Source organism: Somniosus microcephalus, chromosome 16, assembly GCF_052327205.1.
Source record: "Somniosus microcephalus isolate GS21.2 chromosome 16, FLI_Smic_1.0, whole genome shotgun sequence".
Lineage (NCBI taxonomy): Eukaryota > Metazoa > Chordata > Chondrichthyes > Squaliformes > Somniosidae > Somniosus > Somniosus microcephalus.
The window spans coordinates 91,831,013-91,848,377 of NC_141002.1; the positions used below are offsets into that span (position 1 = coordinate 91,831,013).

The 17,365-nt window shown below is 44.9% G+C and overlaps 1 protein-coding gene across 1 annotated transcript; it reads right to left on the bottom strand.

Annotated features, from left to right (window-relative positions):
• Positions 1 to 369: 369 nt before the first annotated feature.
• On the bottom strand, positions 370 to 15,986 carry avpr1aa (arginine vasopressin receptor 1Aa). The gene is made up of 2 exons (XM_086009427.1): positions 14,936 to 15,986; positions 370 to 3,237 (listed from the first exon to the last, which is right to left on the bottom strand). Exons 1-2 carry the CDS (start codon positions 15,873 to 15,875, stop codon positions 2,945 to 2,947), a joined length of 1,233 nt encoding a protein of 410 aa, XP_085865553.1. The 5' UTR covers positions 15,876 to 15,986; the 3' UTR covers positions 370 to 2,944.
• Positions 15,987 to 17,365: the final 1,379 nt, after the last annotated feature.

Here is a 17,365-nt window from a genome sequence, read left to right on the forward strand (position 1 = left end):
ATTAGCACAATGGAGATCTCTGGTGCAGCAGCATCCTGCCATGATGTAATAGTGCTTTGGTGTCCTAGTCAACTGGGCCACAATGCCACTACTCCATTACTTTGGTGTATTGTTCTCTCATCTGCCATTACTCCCAGCATAAACCTTTCAGTAGGACATAAAAACATAAGAAATAGGAGCAGGAGTCGGCCATTCAGCCCTTTGAGCCTGCTCCCCCATTCAATAAGATCATGGCTGATCTTCTACCTCAACTCCATCTTTCCTGCACTATCCCCATATCCCTTGATTCCCTTAATATCCAAAAATCTATCGATCTCTGTCTTGAATATACTCAACGACTGAGCCTCCACAGCCCTCTGGGGTAGAGAATTCCAAAGATACACAACTCTTTGAAAAAACACTATGTATTTATACCAGTCAGTCTCACTTGATCACTTTCTTACTCGATGTCCAAGCCACATCACCTTGCTCCTATTTTTCCCTAATGGGTTAGTCATTTTTGAACTTGTCATTTTCTGTGTCTGTCAACTGTCTTCTCTCAGTCTATTCCTAAAGTTTCTCCCTCAACAGTTACTTTCTCCTTTACAGCAATGCTTTTGAAGTAGACACATTGCCCTCTTCTTTATGTTAATCTTACATCTTACTGATTTTCTGTTCATTTGATCTCTAAGATTGGATTATTCTCCTATCGAAGGTTTATATTTTCCTTTCTCTGACTTTATTTTGTTTTGTTTGTAGTTTATCTTTCACTTGTAGCAATCTGCCTCTATCCCTGCTATTTTTCAACAGCACCTCTAAAGTGTACAGAGCGCTACGCAAAAATTAAGAGAGAGTGCGGAGATTTGTTTGGACCAGTCTGAGCCATGTAACAGAATGCTGGCAATGTAGACTGCTGCCATAATAGCCGTGGAGACCACACTCCAGATCATACTTAGGAAGGAACCCTCTGAGAGAAGAAATTCCTATTCCTACATTCACTATTGCTATGAACAACCACTTTAAAACACCCAACTTAAAGCTTCCCAGAAATACAGCATCTCCATGGGTAAGTGCACTGCACCATTTGATGCTGAGCCAGAAGATGTAAGGTTTCGATCCTTGGTCTGTGTTGAGTTAGCTGGCTGTAGAAGCAAAGGCTATACAACTGATCTCAGCACTCTGGGAAGGGGAGGGGAAAAAATCAACTGGAGTTCCCCTTCTTAATCACCCTGGGATGAGAGGGCTGTCCTATGAGGAGAGATTGAGTAGAATGGGCCTATACTCTCTGGAGTTTAGAAGAATGAGAGGTGATCTCATTGAAACATACAAGATTCTGAGGGGGATTGACAGGGTAGATGCTGAGAGGCTCTTTCCCCTAGCTGGAGAGTCTAGAACTCGGGGGCATAGTTTCAGGATAAGAGATCGGCCATTTAAGACTGAGATGAGAAGGCATTTCTTCACTCAGAGGTTAGTGAATCTTTGGAATTCTCTATCCCAAAGGGCTGTGGCTGCTGAGTCGTTGAGTATATTCAAGGCTGAGATAGATAGAATTTTGGACTCTAGGGGGAATCAAGGGATATGGGGATCGGGCGGGAAAGTGGAGTTGAGGTCGAAGATCAGCCATGACCTTATTGAATGGCTGAGCAGGCTCGAGGGGCTGAATGGCTGACTCCTGCTCCTAATTCTTATGTTCTTATAATCATTATCCAGTGACTCAATATCCAATGATCCCTAATGGAAAGTATGTGTTTGGGAATGTTGGATCTTCTTCTTCTTCTTAGGCAGTCCCTCGGAACCGAGGATGACTTGCTTCCACATTAAAAATGAGTTCTCAGGTGACTGATGAGTCCAGTGCGGGACCTACAGTCGTGTTGGATATGGACATGATTGGATATGAACATGATTGGGGCACTCCATGATGGAATAGCCTGCCAACAATCACTGTCCATGTTCACACTTGAAGCGTGCTACTTGGGCAAGGCGCTGGTGGGTTGTCAGTGCTTGTGAGTGTTGTCAGGAGGGGGCGTGGGAACTGGAGAAAAATGTTTTGAGGGAAAGTGTGGTGTACTTGCTTAGCCGTTCATAGCATTACAGAATAATCTGACAGTTACACAAATTAAGGTGTTTGATCATTTGGATCAAATCTCTTTAATCTAAGTGCTTTTTCTACCTTCTCATTTGTTGCCTCTTAACCAGAATATAGGACTATATTGACAGGTGGGCTCTGGAGAATAACCAGATTCCAAAGTCTTAAAATGTCACTGACGTAAGAAAACTACTAGGCACTTGGTCTAAGCGTTAAACAAAGCTTTAATCAACTGTTTTACAACACGGCGGTCTAGTTGTGTCCTTCACTAGTTCCTGTTAAGAAGGTCCTGCGCAAGCTGGGCCCGTGCCCGAGTATTTATACTCTCCCTGGACAGCGCCACCCGTAGGCCGCTCAGTATAATTTCATAAGTCTTTCTTTCATGAATTGACTGATTCATGTCAGTCCCTTTAGAGTCTTCAATGCTACGTTGTTCATTGGATGAAATATCATTCAGATTCACCATTTAACAGGCAGATGTATAATTATCTACTTTCCATTTGAAAGGTGGCATATTTGCTGAGTGTTTCCATTCATTTATAGTACATCTATGATCAACAGCTTTTGACCTCTTCTGCACACAACGGCCACAAGACTATTCCTACTAAAAAAAAATGCCAACAAAAATTAAATTTGACATTTTTGGGGTGTAATTGCCCCAGCATCTGGTCATACTTGAGGCTCCATCCCTCACACCGAATTACTACCTGCCGCTTGGGTTACTAAAGTGCTACGCATCTCTGGGTAAGCTTTGGATAAACTGATCTTTGATCACTATCTCAATGGCAGTGCATTTAAACATGATATTAACAATTTTAATGGGGGTGCGGGCTGGGGGGGGGTGGGGGGGGAGGGAAATTAGTCAACAATCATGTTGCCTCAGGTCTCAACTGGCATAGACTGGAGTGACTGGGGGGACGTGTCGCTGTCCTTCCAGTTGTACGAGCTGAATGTCGGGCTCCTGTGGCTGATCTTGGTCAGCAGGGTGTGCCGCTTGATGCTGGTTTCCGAATCCTCCTTCTTCAGCTTCTGGGTGATTTTGTGGCAGCAAGGGAAAACATGGGCGACATCGTTCAGGAGGTGGCCACTGAAGAACATGTAGATCCATGGATTGCAGCAGCTGTTCAGACTGGCGAGCAATATGGTGAGGGTAAATGCAGTGTCCGTGGAATCTGAAAAAAACACAGCCGCAAAGGTTATTGATCTTTGGTTGGATCCCACTCTCATTAAAGGCCGGAAGAGATGAACACTGTCTAATTTGTCCATCTATCATTGCATCTGTTGCTGGGACTTGCATCTATTGTAGCAGCTCGCCGACATGGATAAAACTCAGCGACGTCAAGTCATAGAAACAAAATGCATAACTTCAAATACTTAGGACTAGATCAACAGAAATAGAAGTTGAAAGGGGAAAGTAATTGGGTTACTTTGTGCCTCTCGTTGGCACCCCCTGGGTGCGGCGCCGCTAACGCCTCCCGCGAAATTCAGCGGGAGGTTAGCAGCGGCAGTAGCTGGTAGCGCCCCGCTCTGCTGGCTATGATGACACCACCGCCGTGTGCAGCGCCCCCGTTTGCGCCCTGGCCGCAAACTTCCTGACATGAATCAACTGAACGGCCTGTGGGTGGCGCTGTTCAGGGAGAGTATAAATACTCGGGCACGGGCCCAGCTTGCGCAGGATATTCTTAACAGGAACTAGTGAAGGACACAACTAGACCTCCATGTTGTAAAACAGTTGATTAAAGCTTTGTTTAACGCTTAGACCAAGTGCCTAGTAGTTTTCTTACGTCACTTCCCTTGTGCCCCCTGAACTATCACCGGGCAGTGGGACCGACAGGATCAGGGGGCGGCTTTTGCAGCGGCGGCGGCACTACTTAAAGGGCAGGTGCCGGCCGGCCATTTTTATTTTGGCCGACTGCCAGCACCTGCCCACCTTTAACATTTCTGTGCGGGGTGCCGGCCGCGATCGCTCAGCCCAGCACTCCTCTTGAGTGCCGGGCTGTTTCCACGGCACTCCGCTCCCCGGTGGTTCGGCAGGGCCCCGGTGCGTGCAGCTGCTAGGCCCCTCCTCTTTAATCAGGGGAGGAGGTCTGCAATGACGCGCGCTACGTGCCGACGCGCGTGGCGCAGCCGCACGTAGCGTCGCGACATTGAGTAGTAGCGTCCCAAGAAGGAGGTGGAGCACTTCCGGTGGCGCTCCACTTTCTTCTTGGGGCGTGACTACTGAATTTACGGGGGAGGATTGCTAACTTTTTGGGGGCGCTAAAATTAGTGTCCCGGCGACATTAACGCCCCTACCCAATTTTTCCCCCTAAGCCTCCAATTTTCACTTTTAAATGGCAGCAATCACTTTTGTGAAGTACATTCACATTATAAGTTTCGCACCAGTGCTGCAGGTATAGTGTAAATGCAGCCCGAATCTGGAGTCAGGGCCCAGTCTGACACCAAAGCAAAGTGGAGTGAAAAAAAATGCCTGGAGGAGGCTCACTCTGTTTTGCTGCAGAGTCAGTTTGGGCTGGGACGCTACACAAGCTAAAACTGGAGAGGTTATACCTATCAGGAAGGATTGACCAGGCTGGGGCTCTTTCCTCTAGAAAACAGAAGGCTGAGGGGTGACCTAATAGAGGTCTTTAAGGTGGCAGAGCAGGTTGAGAATGCAGTTAAAAAGGCTTACGGGATCCTGGACTTCATAAATAGATGTATAAAGTAGAAAAGTGTGGGAATGATGATGAACCTGTAAAAAACATTGGTTCGGCCCCAACTGGAGTATTGTGTCAAATTCTGGGCACCACACTTTAGGAAGGATGTGAAGGCCTTAGAGAAGGTGCAGAAAAGATTTACGAGAATGATTCCAGGAATGAAGGACTTCAGTTACGTGGATAGACTGGAGAAGCTGGGGTTGTTCTCCATGGAGCAGAGAAGATTGAGAGGAGATTTGATAGAGGTGTTCAAAATCATGAGGGGTCTGGACAGAGTAGATAGAGGGGAACTGTTTCCAATGGCAGAAGGGTCAAGAACCAGAGGACACAGATTTAAGGTGATTGGCAAAAGAACCAAAGGCAACATGAGGAAAAACCTTTTTATGCAGCAAAGTGGTTAAGATCTGGAATGCGCTGCCTGAAAGGGTGGTGGAGGCAGACTCAATCTTATCTTTCAAAAGGGAATTGGATAAGTATCTGAAGGGAAAAAATTTGCAGGGCTACAAGGAAAGGGCGGGGTAGTGGGACTAGCTGAGGTGCTCTTGCAGAGAGCCGGCACGGGCTCGACGGGCCAAATGGCCTCCTGCTGTAACCATTCTATGATTCTATGATGTGTTTGAAGCATGCCTGGAATTCAATAGTGCTTGTGCCAGACTTCGCCCGTGGCTCGACGAGTTTGTCCAGTGAGTAGCCGAGACATACAGACCAGGACGGTCCGTGGTTCAAGCTCCAGTCCACAATGGAAACACTCAGCTGGTCAGTTAGCATCTGTGGAGAGAAAAAGACAAGTAAACATTTCAGGTATGAACACTTCTGACGAAGGGTCCAATCCTGTCTGTTAACTTGTCTGTTCTCTCTGCGTAAGTTGAGTTACTTGTTCTCAACCAGGGAGAGGAGAAAGGATGCCACAATTGGACTCAAAACCCCCGTGGTAAGGACAGTAAAATCAACTAAAGCTCCCATTCATGATCGCTAGCTTGTGACATCTACTGGAAGTGCAAGTATGTGGATGTTCGATGAGGACAGGACAAGGCTCAGCTATGACACTCCCCTGATATTTACTGTCAAAGTTCACATGCGATTTCACAAATTTCCCTGGCTGGGGAGTCTAGAACCAGGGGTCACCGTCTCAGAATAAGGGGTCGGCCATTTAGGACTGAGATGAGGAGAAATTTCTTCACTCAGAGGGTGGTGAATCTTTGGAATTCTCTACCCCAGGGGGCTGTGGAGGCTCAGTCGTTGAGTATATTCAAGACAGAGAGCGATAGATTTTTGGATACTAAGGGAATCAAGGGATATGGGGATAGAGCGGGAAGGTGGAGTTGAGGTAGAAGATCGGCCATGATCTTATTGAATGGCGGAGCAGACTTAAACGCCCAAATGGCCCACTCCTGCTCCCATTTCTTATAGCTGGAGAACTCCAGTCAGTAGTTGATGCTTTCATGAGAGAAAAGAATCATTAAAAAAAAGTTGCCTGTGCTCAATAGAAGCACTAAACTATGTGTACAACCTGGTGAAAATGTTGCCCTTCCTTCTCCAGTTGGTGTAGATGGCAAGACACAGGCAGGTAAGCACTGGGCTGGTTGAAACCGGGGCAGAGATTCCACTGAAAGTACTGGGACTACATTTGCTGTTTCCCCTTCAGTCTACTTTGTTTCATATTACATGTAGGAAGCAATAGACTAACTCAGCAGTTAGTTCAACAGTGCAGATGTAACTTATTGAACTCATTGAAACTTATAACATTCTAACAGGACTAGACAGACTAGATGCAGGAAGGCTGTTCCCGGTGGCAGGGGAGTCCAGAACCAGGGGTCACAGTCTAAGGATAAGGGGTAAGCCATTTAGGACAGAGATGAGGAGGAATTTCTTCATCCAGAGAGTGGTGAACCTGTGGAATTCTCTACCACAGAAGACAGTTGAGGCCAATTCATTAAATATATTCAAGAAGGAGTTAGATATATTACTTAAGGCTAAGGGGATCAAGGGATATGGGGAGAAAGCAGGGACAGGGTACTGAATTTGGATGATCAGCCATGATCTCATTAAATGGCAGAACAGGCTCGAGGGGCCGAATGGCCTACTCCTGCTCCTATCTTCTATGTTTCTATGTAACCCTTGAAGTGCCAGTGGCTTTTGGGCCACTCCAATCTCCCTAGGCCAGCATTATATATTTTTTTTAATTTCCAAGTCATACCACTGTATATGTGGACAAACCTAATATTATAATAAGATGAAGCAACGCAGATGTCAGAAGTAGCTTCATTACTGCATTCGCTCGCGTATATAGGCCATGCTTTGTTACAACAAAACAAAAGTGGTTTGCGTTTGGAATCAAGCCATTTTATGCAAGTTAATACAGGAATAAAAGAAAACCTGCATTTATATAGCGCCTTTCATGTACCCAAGACATCCCAAAACACTCCATAGCTTGAAATGCATTTGCCGTTATTATGTAGACAACTGCAGCAGTCATTTTTGCGCACAGCAGGATCCCGCAAACAACGGGTGACCAGCTGATCTGGTGTTGTTGGTTGAGGAGCTAATATTGGCAGGACACCAGGAGAACTTCTTTGAATGCTGCCACAGGATCGTGTACGTCCACCAGAGCAGACAGACAGTTTCAACGTCACATCTGAAAGGCGGCACCTCTGCCAATGCAGCACTCCCTCGGTACTGCACTGAAGTGCCAGCCTAGATTACGCGCTCAAGTCCTCAAACGGGACTTTGAACTCATAGCTTTCTGACTAGGAGGTGAGAGTGATACCACTTGAGCCAAACTGATGCCTGTTGCTTAATTACTGTAATAGGGATTGTTTTTCCTGGGGAGGGATCACATTTGCAGGGGCAACATATATGTGCCTCATATGGCATGGCAGCATTAACCTAAACCACAAAATAAAGATTTTAAAATGCCATTATAAATAAAAATAATAACGTTGCAAACACTTCTGCTCAACTTGTGTTCTCTGCCATGATCTCATTGAATGGTGGAGCAGGCTTGAGGGGCCGAATGGCCTACTCCTGCTCCTATCTTCTATGTTTCTATGTTTCTCCCTATTCTCGTTCTTCTATTTTCACTTTATATCTAATATACCTCATTCCATTTATTTTTCCTTTAAAAAAAATTGCACTTAAGTATTTGTCTCAATCTGTATTTTTTTCTACCTCCCAAACTGAACCCTCAAAGTCATTGGCCCCGGATTGACTGAAAATTAGCTCCAAAAATCCCACAAGACTGAAGATTGGCATGACGTGATGTTAACTTTGAATGTAATTTTTTTGTGTCAAACTGACAGCATGACTGAAGCTATCTTGTCCACGATTCCAATGCCCCAACTCTACCTAGACAATATAGCTCATCTGTAGAACAGTAAGGGCTTAATCATAGAATCAAAAAATCTAACAGCACAGAAGGAGGCCATTCCGCCCAACACTTTGAAAAGCTTTCCAATTAGTTCTCACTCCTCCGCTCTTTCCCCATAGCCCTGCAATTTTTTTACTTTTCATATTTATCCAATTCCCTTTTGAAAGCTACTATTGAATCTGATTCTACCACCCTTTCAGGCAGCGCATTAATAATAGTAATATATAAGGATGGAAAAGCAGATGTAGCATTATAAAACTCTAATATTACTATGCATAAAACTATCAGATTAGGTTTTTAGTCAAACTTCTAATAAAAAAAAGATTGTTAAAGTTTATTGGGAAAAAATAACAGAAATGTTACCAGAAAAATGTCAAAGTTGCCAGCAATCTTTGCTTATAAAGTTGAGCAATTGCAAACTTCTTTCCCACTTATACTGGATGTATGAATTCCTAGCAAACATGTGTTTTCAATATCATCCAAAATAAGCATTAGTATAATCGGATGGGACTTTAATGAGGTTGGAAAAAAAATTAAAGTTCCCATTCCAAATGGGGGGTGGTGGGGAGCGGGGCAGAACCGTGGCATACATTATATGCAAGAACTGGTACTGTTGTTGAAATCAGCTCCTATTATTTCAAGATGCAATTCTTTTGTGATACTGGGTCTGAACTTGTTGCAGATGGGATTAATGCTTGGATTGCAGAACATTTAACAAATAGAAACTTATCTGAATCAGATTATTGGACAAAGTAGATCAAACACCCTCGCAGGTCATGAAAACACGCTCAGATGTTGCGTGCTACAACTGCAGCTTACCATGAGTATTGGGGGTGATTACTGTAGTTTTTTGAGTAAAGTGTCCTCACTGGAACCGTCATGTAAATCCTGAAAGTGTAGCTATCCTGAATAAACCTGGCTGTAATATCTTCCCCTGCCTGCAGGGAATGCGAGAGAAAGATAGAAGAAGGCGGGCGTGATAATACACTATTATTGTTAAATTTGCATGTTTTTTCGATAACGCTGCAAACCTATTGTCACATTTGTCCCTGTATCCCCACAGCACTGTCTCGTTGGTTTTTTTAATTCCACCAACTCACTCGCCCACATTTTAATACTTACAACTATAATAGGTCAATAACCAGGGGGCATAGATTTAAAGTAATTGGCAGAAGGATTAGAGGGGAGTTGAGGAGAACATTTTTCACCCAGAGGGTGGTGGGGGTCTGGAACTCTCTGCCTGAAAGGGTGGTAGAGGCAGAAACCCTCATCGCATTAAAAAAGTACTTGGATATGCGCTTGAAGTTCCGTAACCTACAGGGCTACGGACCAAGAGCTGGAAAGTAGGATTCGGCTGGATAACTCTTTCTTGGCCAGCACAGACCTGATGGGCTGACTGGCCTCCTTCTGTGCCGTAAATTTCTATGATTCTATGATAACTATCAGGAAAGGCTGAACAGGTTGGGGCTCTTTTCGCTAGATAGGAGAAGGCTGAGGGGTGACCTGATAGAGGTCTTTAAGATTATGAAGGGGCTCGATTGGGTAGACGTAGAGAAGATGTTTCCACTTGTGGGGGAGTCCAAACTAGGGGCCATAAATATAAGATAGTCACTAATAAATCCAATAGGGAACATCAGGAGAAACTTCTTTACCCAGAGAGTGGTTAGAATGCGGGACTCACTACCACTTGGAGTAGGTGCAGCAATTTGCTAGATGCATTTGAGGGGAAACTAGGTAACTACATGAGGAAGAAGGAAATAGAAAGGTATGTTGATGGGGTTAGATGAGTGGAAAGAGACTTGTGTGGAGCATAAACACCGGCATCGTTGAGCCAAATAGCCTGTTTCTGTGCTGTTAATTCTGCGTAATACTTCGTTCCGCATTGCTTCAGATGAATTTTGTGCTCATTGAGTTGCTGCAGGTCGGTGCTTTGATGTTTCCCCTTCTGTCACCCAGTGTCAACATCAAGTGCAAAGTCATCCCAGGTCAGGCAGAGTACAATCAGCTAGAGAACATAATTTGCTTCTCTCTGCCACAACAGTGCCCCATACTTCAGTACTGTGAATTTTTCTCACTCCCCACTCAAGCTAGGCTTTTGGCCTTTCTCAGTGAGGTAGAACCTGGATGTTTACAGCGCAGAAGGAGGCCATTCGGCCCATCATGCCTACATGGCTCTTTGGTATCCAATTAATTCCACTCTCCCGCTCTTTCCCTATTGCCTGGTAATTTTTTTCCCTTCAAGTATTTATCCATTTCTCTTTTGAATGTTACTATTGAATCTGCCTCCACCACCCTTTCATGCAGCGCGTTCCAGATCACAGCAACTCGCTGTGTAAAAAGATGTTTCCTCATGTCGCCTCTGGTTCTTTTGCCAATCACCTTGAATCTGTGCCCTCTGGTTACCGACCCTTCTGCCACTGGAAGCAGTTTCTCCTTATTTACTCTATCAAAACCCTTCATAATCTGGAACACCTCGATCAAATCTCCCCTTAACCTTCTCTGCTGTGAGGAGAACAACCTGGGTTTCTCCAGTCTCTCCACATAACTGAAGTCCCTCATCCTTAGTACCATTCTAGTAAACCTCTTCTGCACCTTCTCCAAGACCTTGACATCCTTCCTAAAGTTGAATGACTTTTTCTTGCATCCCAGCATAGTTGCGCCAGGCTGAATGGCCTCCTTTTGTGCTCAAACGTCTAGGTTCTATTTCACTGAGACTAGGTAAACTGAACAGAACTTTTCATTTGCACCTGTTCTATCTATTCATTCTTCGAGTCCTTTTCCACTGGTGCTTCTTTTACACTATCAGTATGTGATTTTCCTCTTGGTCCTTTTCCTGTTCTGATTAGCTTATATGCCTTCTTCACAAATATTCCGTTAATAAATTCCCTCACTCGTCAGTGTTGGTATGAGCTGAACCTATTTCCTAAGGACCTCATCATTAAACTAATTTTGCTTTAAAAAACAATCATCTTTGTAATAAGGTAGTGTAGTGGATAAAGTGGCGTGATGTTAACTGCATAGGCTTTTATAATTAATATATTATGGACTTCTGTTCAGAAAATAAAGAAAGACTTGTATTTATATCATGCCTTTCATGACCTCAGGATGTCCCCGTGTGCTTTACAACAACAACAACAACTTGTATTTATATAGCGGCTTTAACGTAGTAAAACAACCAATGAAGTACTTTATAAGAGTAGTCCCTGTTCTAATTTAGGAAACACAGCAGTCAATTTGCACACAGCAAGCTCCCACAAACAGCAATGTGATAATGACCAGATAATCTGGTTTACTGATATTGTTTGAAGGATAAATATTGGCCAGAACCGGGGAGAACTCCCTGCTCTTCTTCGAATTAGTGCCGTGGGATCTTTAACGTCCACCAGAGAAGAAAGACGGGGCCTCGGTTTAACGTCGCATCCGAAAGACGGCACCTCCGACAGTTCAGCGCCCCCCTCAGTACTGCACTGGGAGTGTCAGCCTAGATTTTTGTGCTCAAGTCTCTGGAGTGGGGCTTGAACCCACGACCTTCTGACTCAGAGGCGAGGGTGCTCCCACAGGGAATTCTTCTATCCCTTCTTTTGTACCATCATTTAAGAATATTGTGTCTAAGTAATAAACTTTCTGTTTCATGAGATACAGACTGTGGTCCAGAAATTCGGGTCCCAACGCGTGAGTACGCACGGGGTACTCACGCGTGGACCCGATGGAAGTGCCGTTTTCTTGGATGCACTGCGCATGCGCGGGAAACCGGCACTTCCGTTCCTCTGAACGAAGGGGTTCAGAGGTCGAACGCGTGCGCGCGGGAGTCTGCGCGTGCGCTTTGAACTTACGTTTTCTTTACAGGTTTTTCCATGAGGGTAAGTCTTTAGATTTTAGAAATGTAAAAACCAGGCGTAAGGCCTGCATTTTAAAAGGTAAGTGTCAATTAATTAAAATTAAAACATTTTTTCCACAGGTTTATTATTTTTAAATACTTTAAAGCAAGGTAAGTTTATTTTTAGCCCCGTTTTTTTATAAAATTATTTTTTTCAAAAATTTAAATTATTGTTTAAAATAGTTATTTAATGTAATTTATAGTTTATTTAAAAAGTATGATTTAAAAAAAAATGTATTTGAAGGTTTACTGTTATTTTGGGGTCCGTATATTCATAAGTTTAGACAGGTCTTCCTGTCAATCTTATGAATGGGCTTTTCCCTCCTCCGATTGGCTGCCCATGGCTCACGTGATCCCAGGGGACGCATCGCACTAACTACGCCCCTGGGACACGCAAGCACAGCGCGCCGGTAGCTGGGCCAGGCCCCGCAGCGGAATTCCACGGGAGCCCAGGGGACGCATCGCACTAACTACGCCCCTGGGACACGCAAGCACTGCGCGCCGGTAGCTGGGCCAGGCCCCGGAGCGGAATTCCACGGGAGCCCAGAGCTCAACTGCCGGCGCGCAAGGTAAGTGCAGGTCTGGGGCTTGCACCCACGGGAAGACCCCGACCCGAATTTCTGGGCCCAGAGATCTCCCTTAATGTCTTGTGTCTGCAACAAGCACAGCATAATCCGTACACACAGGCTGATCGCTGGACAACGTCCGCCCACTTGATTTACTCGACCCAAATTTACTGGTGTTGAGTGTTTTATTGAAGTGTCTACTGGTGCCAGGCGCATCCATCAATGATGTTAATTAATAGAAGTAGCGATATGTTGCAAATTACATGTATTGGCAAGCCACAAAAATCACCATTTAACCAGCACTTTTTCATACAAAGGGTCAGGTTAAAATTACCCCCTCTCTTTCAGGATGGTCGGTATTATCTTACTCACAGCTGGCATCAAGTTCACAGGTTTACAGTTCCTTGGGTTGTCTATCTGGCCCATTTTTATAACTTGGTACCGTGCTTGCCTCTCTCCTGTCTCTTACTCCAAGCCCCACCTTCAGCGATCCCCGTAAAAGATTCATCAGCATGTGACTGATTTCACTTCCCACCTCCTGGAACATTTTATTATTCACACAAAGGGCAGTGGAAAGCTGGAATTCTCTGCCCCAAAAGGCTGTGGAAGCTGGGACAATTGGTGCTTTCAAGACCGAGATGGATAGATTTTTGTTAGGTAAGGGCATCGAGGGATACGGAGCGAAGGCGGGTAGATGGAGTTTGGGGGACAGATCAGCCACCGACTAATTGAATGCGAACAGGCTCCAGGGGCTGAGTGCCCTACTCCTGTTCTTGTGTCCCTGGTTTCACCAATTAATTGTGATCAACTTTAATAAAAATATTTGCATAGATTATTTATACATATGAACTGATGGTTCAGATGGCCATTAATGGACCAGTTAAACTGCAGATTCTGCATTGACACAATACAACTGTGATTTCAAGCCATTAATTTGAGGGGAGGCTGCTTCAAGTTTTGGTAGGGTGGGTGTGAGATTCTGTAGAGGAGGGAGACTAACTTTGCTTCGGCTTCCCACGGACTGCAGTATAACTGCAACTGGTGTGAAACCATCTTTTCAAATGTTAAAAAGCAAGGTGCAGAAAGATCCCAGACCTTCTTAGTATTAATATAGAACCAACAGGAGAGCCTTCTCTCCACTAATATTGGCCAGCACCCTGCGCAGGCATTTAATTGCACAGGCATAGACTCCTTCAGTGCCAATACAGAGTGCTGCGGAGCCACCAGTATAAATCTCATGTGGCCAGTTTGCACTGCTCTAGAGCAGGTACCAGTATCAAGCAGTGCCTGGAGTATAAAGGGTCCAATATGTGCTTTAACCCTTTTTTTCTTCCTGTTATTGGAATTCTTTATTCTCACTGGATTTGAAAAAACTAGCTATAAAATAAATCAATAGGAACAAAACATTCCTCTCCGGCATAGGTGGGTAACAAACACATTTGATTTGCAGCAACTTGAGCAAAGGTCTGTTATCAATTTTAATATAACGCAGTCCATTATTTAATATAATTATTTATGAAATGTACATGATTAAAAGTTTTCTCTAATACCATTGTACTTACCGATATTATTTTAAGGATGTTGGGACTGTTCAGTTTTAATGGCTATATTGAAATGAAACTTCAGTGCAGGAATTTAGATCTAATTATCGGCTGATGGTTTTCACAAGCTAATCTTCATTTGACAACTGTGGCTCAGAGGGTAGCACACTCACTCTCTGAGTCTAGAATGGTCGTGGGTTCAAATCCCACTCCATTAGAACTTGAGCACATAAATCTAGGCTGACAGTCCAGTCCAGTACTGAGGGAATGCTGCACTGTCAGAGGTGCTGTCTTTCAGATGAGATGTTCAACTGCTCTCTCAGGTGGATGTAAAAGATCCCATGGCACTATTTCGAAGAAGAGCAGGGGGAGTTCTCCCCGGTGCCCTGGCCAATATTTATCCCTCAAACAACATAACGAAAAACAGATTATCTGGCCATTATCACATTGTTGTTTGTGGGATCTTGCTGTGCGCAAACTGGCTGCCGCGTTTCCCACATTACAACAGTGACTACACTCCAAAAGTACTTAATTGGCTGTAAAAGCGCTTTGAGAGGTCTGGTGGCCCTGTAGGCGCTATATAAAGGCAAGTCTTTCTTTCATTTAAAGTGGAAAAATGGCCCAACTTCTATATAGCAAAAGATCTCTTGACTTAAGTTAAAAATGATGAGAACCTTAACTTAGTTGTATTCGCAACTAATATTATGCTAGCTATATAATCGGGCCACTTTGCCCGATACAAGTAGGGAACCCCTTTAGAGAAAATTTATGTATTTCAGCGCAGAATGGAAATTGCCTCTTTAAATGTCTAGAATGCACCAACCATCCTTCGGAGCTTTGTGGTCCCACACCGACCACATCTGCACGGTGAAGAAAGGAGCCCAGCACAGCACATAAGCCAGCACAATCACCAGAGTCATTTTCACAGTTCGGATCTTGGCTTTGGAGATCGTTTTCACGTTGTTGACACCAGAGGTGATCAGGCCGTTCTTGAAGGAGGTCTCAGAGGACGCGTTGCTGGTCTTGTATTTGATGTTCTTGAAGATGTTGTAGCAGATGCAAGTGTAGCACGCCACCATGGCGAGCACCGGGACGATAAAGACGCTGACGGTAATCCAGCTGATGTACGCCTTAATGCCCCAGGGCAAGATAAAGTTTGCCCAACAGTCGTAGACCCCAGACCCCTTCTCGATCTCCCTCAGCGAGAAGATGAAGGACTGAGGGGCGCTCAGGAGGAAACTGCCCACCCAGGTACCGATGATCATCATATAGGACCTCTTGGTGGGCTGCTGGAGGGTTTTCAATGGGTGGCAGATGGCGATGTAGCGGTCTATCGACATCATGACCATCATGTAAGTGGATGCAAACATGCCGAAAACTTGCAGATGTTTGACGATCCGGCAGAGGAAGTCGGGGCCGTTAAACCTGTAGGTGACGTCCCAGATGAACTGGGGCAGGACCTGAAACACGGCGACCACCAGGTCGGCCAGGCTCAGGTGCTTGATGAAGAGATGCATCCGAGACATCTTCTTCTTGGTCTTGTACAGAGCCAAGAGCACGGCCAGGTTTCCAATGACAGCCACCAGGAAGATGATGCCCAGCACCGAGATCTCGGTCTTGGCTAAGTTCTCGTTTCTCCCAAAGGGGTCGGTGTGGTTGGCAGAACTCCGACTCGGGTTGGAACCTTCCGATGAGAAAGAATGATTGGATTCGGTGAAGTTCCAGGCGGCCAGGTCCCGTCCTGAGCTCGGAGACAACTGCATCGCGGAGCCTCGGTTGATTGTCACAACCTTGCAGAAGGGCTAAGTTGCTCCTTGGGCGGGTGGGAGAGCAGGCTCGACGTGGTGGCCCGGGGCGAACAAGGAGAAGGGGCTCTCAGATAAATCTGCTGGACCAGTGAGCCTCGTCGACTCATCTCTTCAAGAAGAGTTCCACTCCTAGGGACGTTAGCAATCAATCAGATTGCATCACCATGCAACTCCCACTTTACCAAAAGCATGTTTAAAAAAAACCAAATGTAGGTGGTTCTTCAGAAGTGGCTTTGCAGAGGTTGTTTTATGCGGGAGAGCTTTATTAATATTTCTCTTGAAGCAATCTCATGTAATTATTTTTTTTATCAAGGAACTAATGAATAGTATACAGGCGATTAAATCTTTAGTGTGTGTGTTTTTAAATACTGAAATATTTTAAACAATTCCAACCTTAGCCCCAGATGGCCCGCCTAAAGAGACAAAAAAAATACTATGGTAAATAAGGACAATCGCCCACCAATCACAGAATGACGCTGGGATGTTTATCGTTAGTTTCCCAGACAGGAAATAGTCTAAATATTTGGCTAAACATTGGTTTCCACACCCACCGACTCAATGCCTCGACTAAAATCCAGAGTGGGGCTTCCAACCTAGGTGTGAAATTCTTCTAAAGCAGAATGAATCTCCCATCTACACGACATTTGTGTGCGTGGCATTAAAGGAAGACTTGCATTTACGACCTTAGGAGCTCCCAAAACGCTTTACAGCCAATGAAGTACTTTTTGAAGTGTAATCACTGTTGTAATGTAGGAAATGCAGCAGCCAATTTGCGCACAGCAAGCTCCCACAAACAGCAACGTGATAATAACCAGATCATCTGATTTTAGTGTGATAAATGGCAGTTGGAAACATTACCTGTAAACATCTGACATGATTCTCTGACTATATAAGCTGTGTCTTTATGCATTTCTCCACTTCACCTGACGAAGGAGCAGCGCTCCGAAAGCTTGTGATTTCAAATAGAGCTGCTGGACTATAACCTGGTGTTGTGTGACTTCTTACATTTGTCCACCCCAGTCCAACTCTGGCATCTCCACACCATCTAAAAGACGGCACCTCTGACAGTGCAGCGCTCCCTCAGTACTGCACTGGAGTGTCAGCCTAGGTTTATGGTGCTGCAGTCAGCCATGGCTCAGTGGGTAGCACACTCGCCTCTGGGTCATGGAGGTTGTGGGTTCAAGTCCCGCTCCAGGGATTTGACTCACGTTAAAGCTAGGCTGACACTCCAGTGCAGTGCTGAGGGAGTGCTACACTGTCAGAGGTGCCATCTTTCAGATGAGATGTTAAACTGAGGGCCCCATCTGCTCTCTCAGGTGGGCGTAAAAGATCCCATGGCACTATTTTGAAGAAGAGCAGGGGGAGTTCTCCCCGTGACCTGGCCAATAATTATCCCTCAACCAACATAACAAAACACAGATTATCTGGTCATTATCAAATTGTTG

Bases quoted from the DNA above. Each gene is read 5' to 3' on its own strand.
- avpr1aa (XM_086009427.1), bottom strand. From the start codon at position 15,875: ATGCAGTTGTCTCCGAGCTCAGGACGGGACCTGGCCGCCTGGAACTTC. The intron at 3,238-14,935 runs GTTGGTGCATTC...TGTTTTTTTCAG, and splicing joins CCACAAAGCTCCGAAGGATG to ATTCCACGGACACTGCATTT.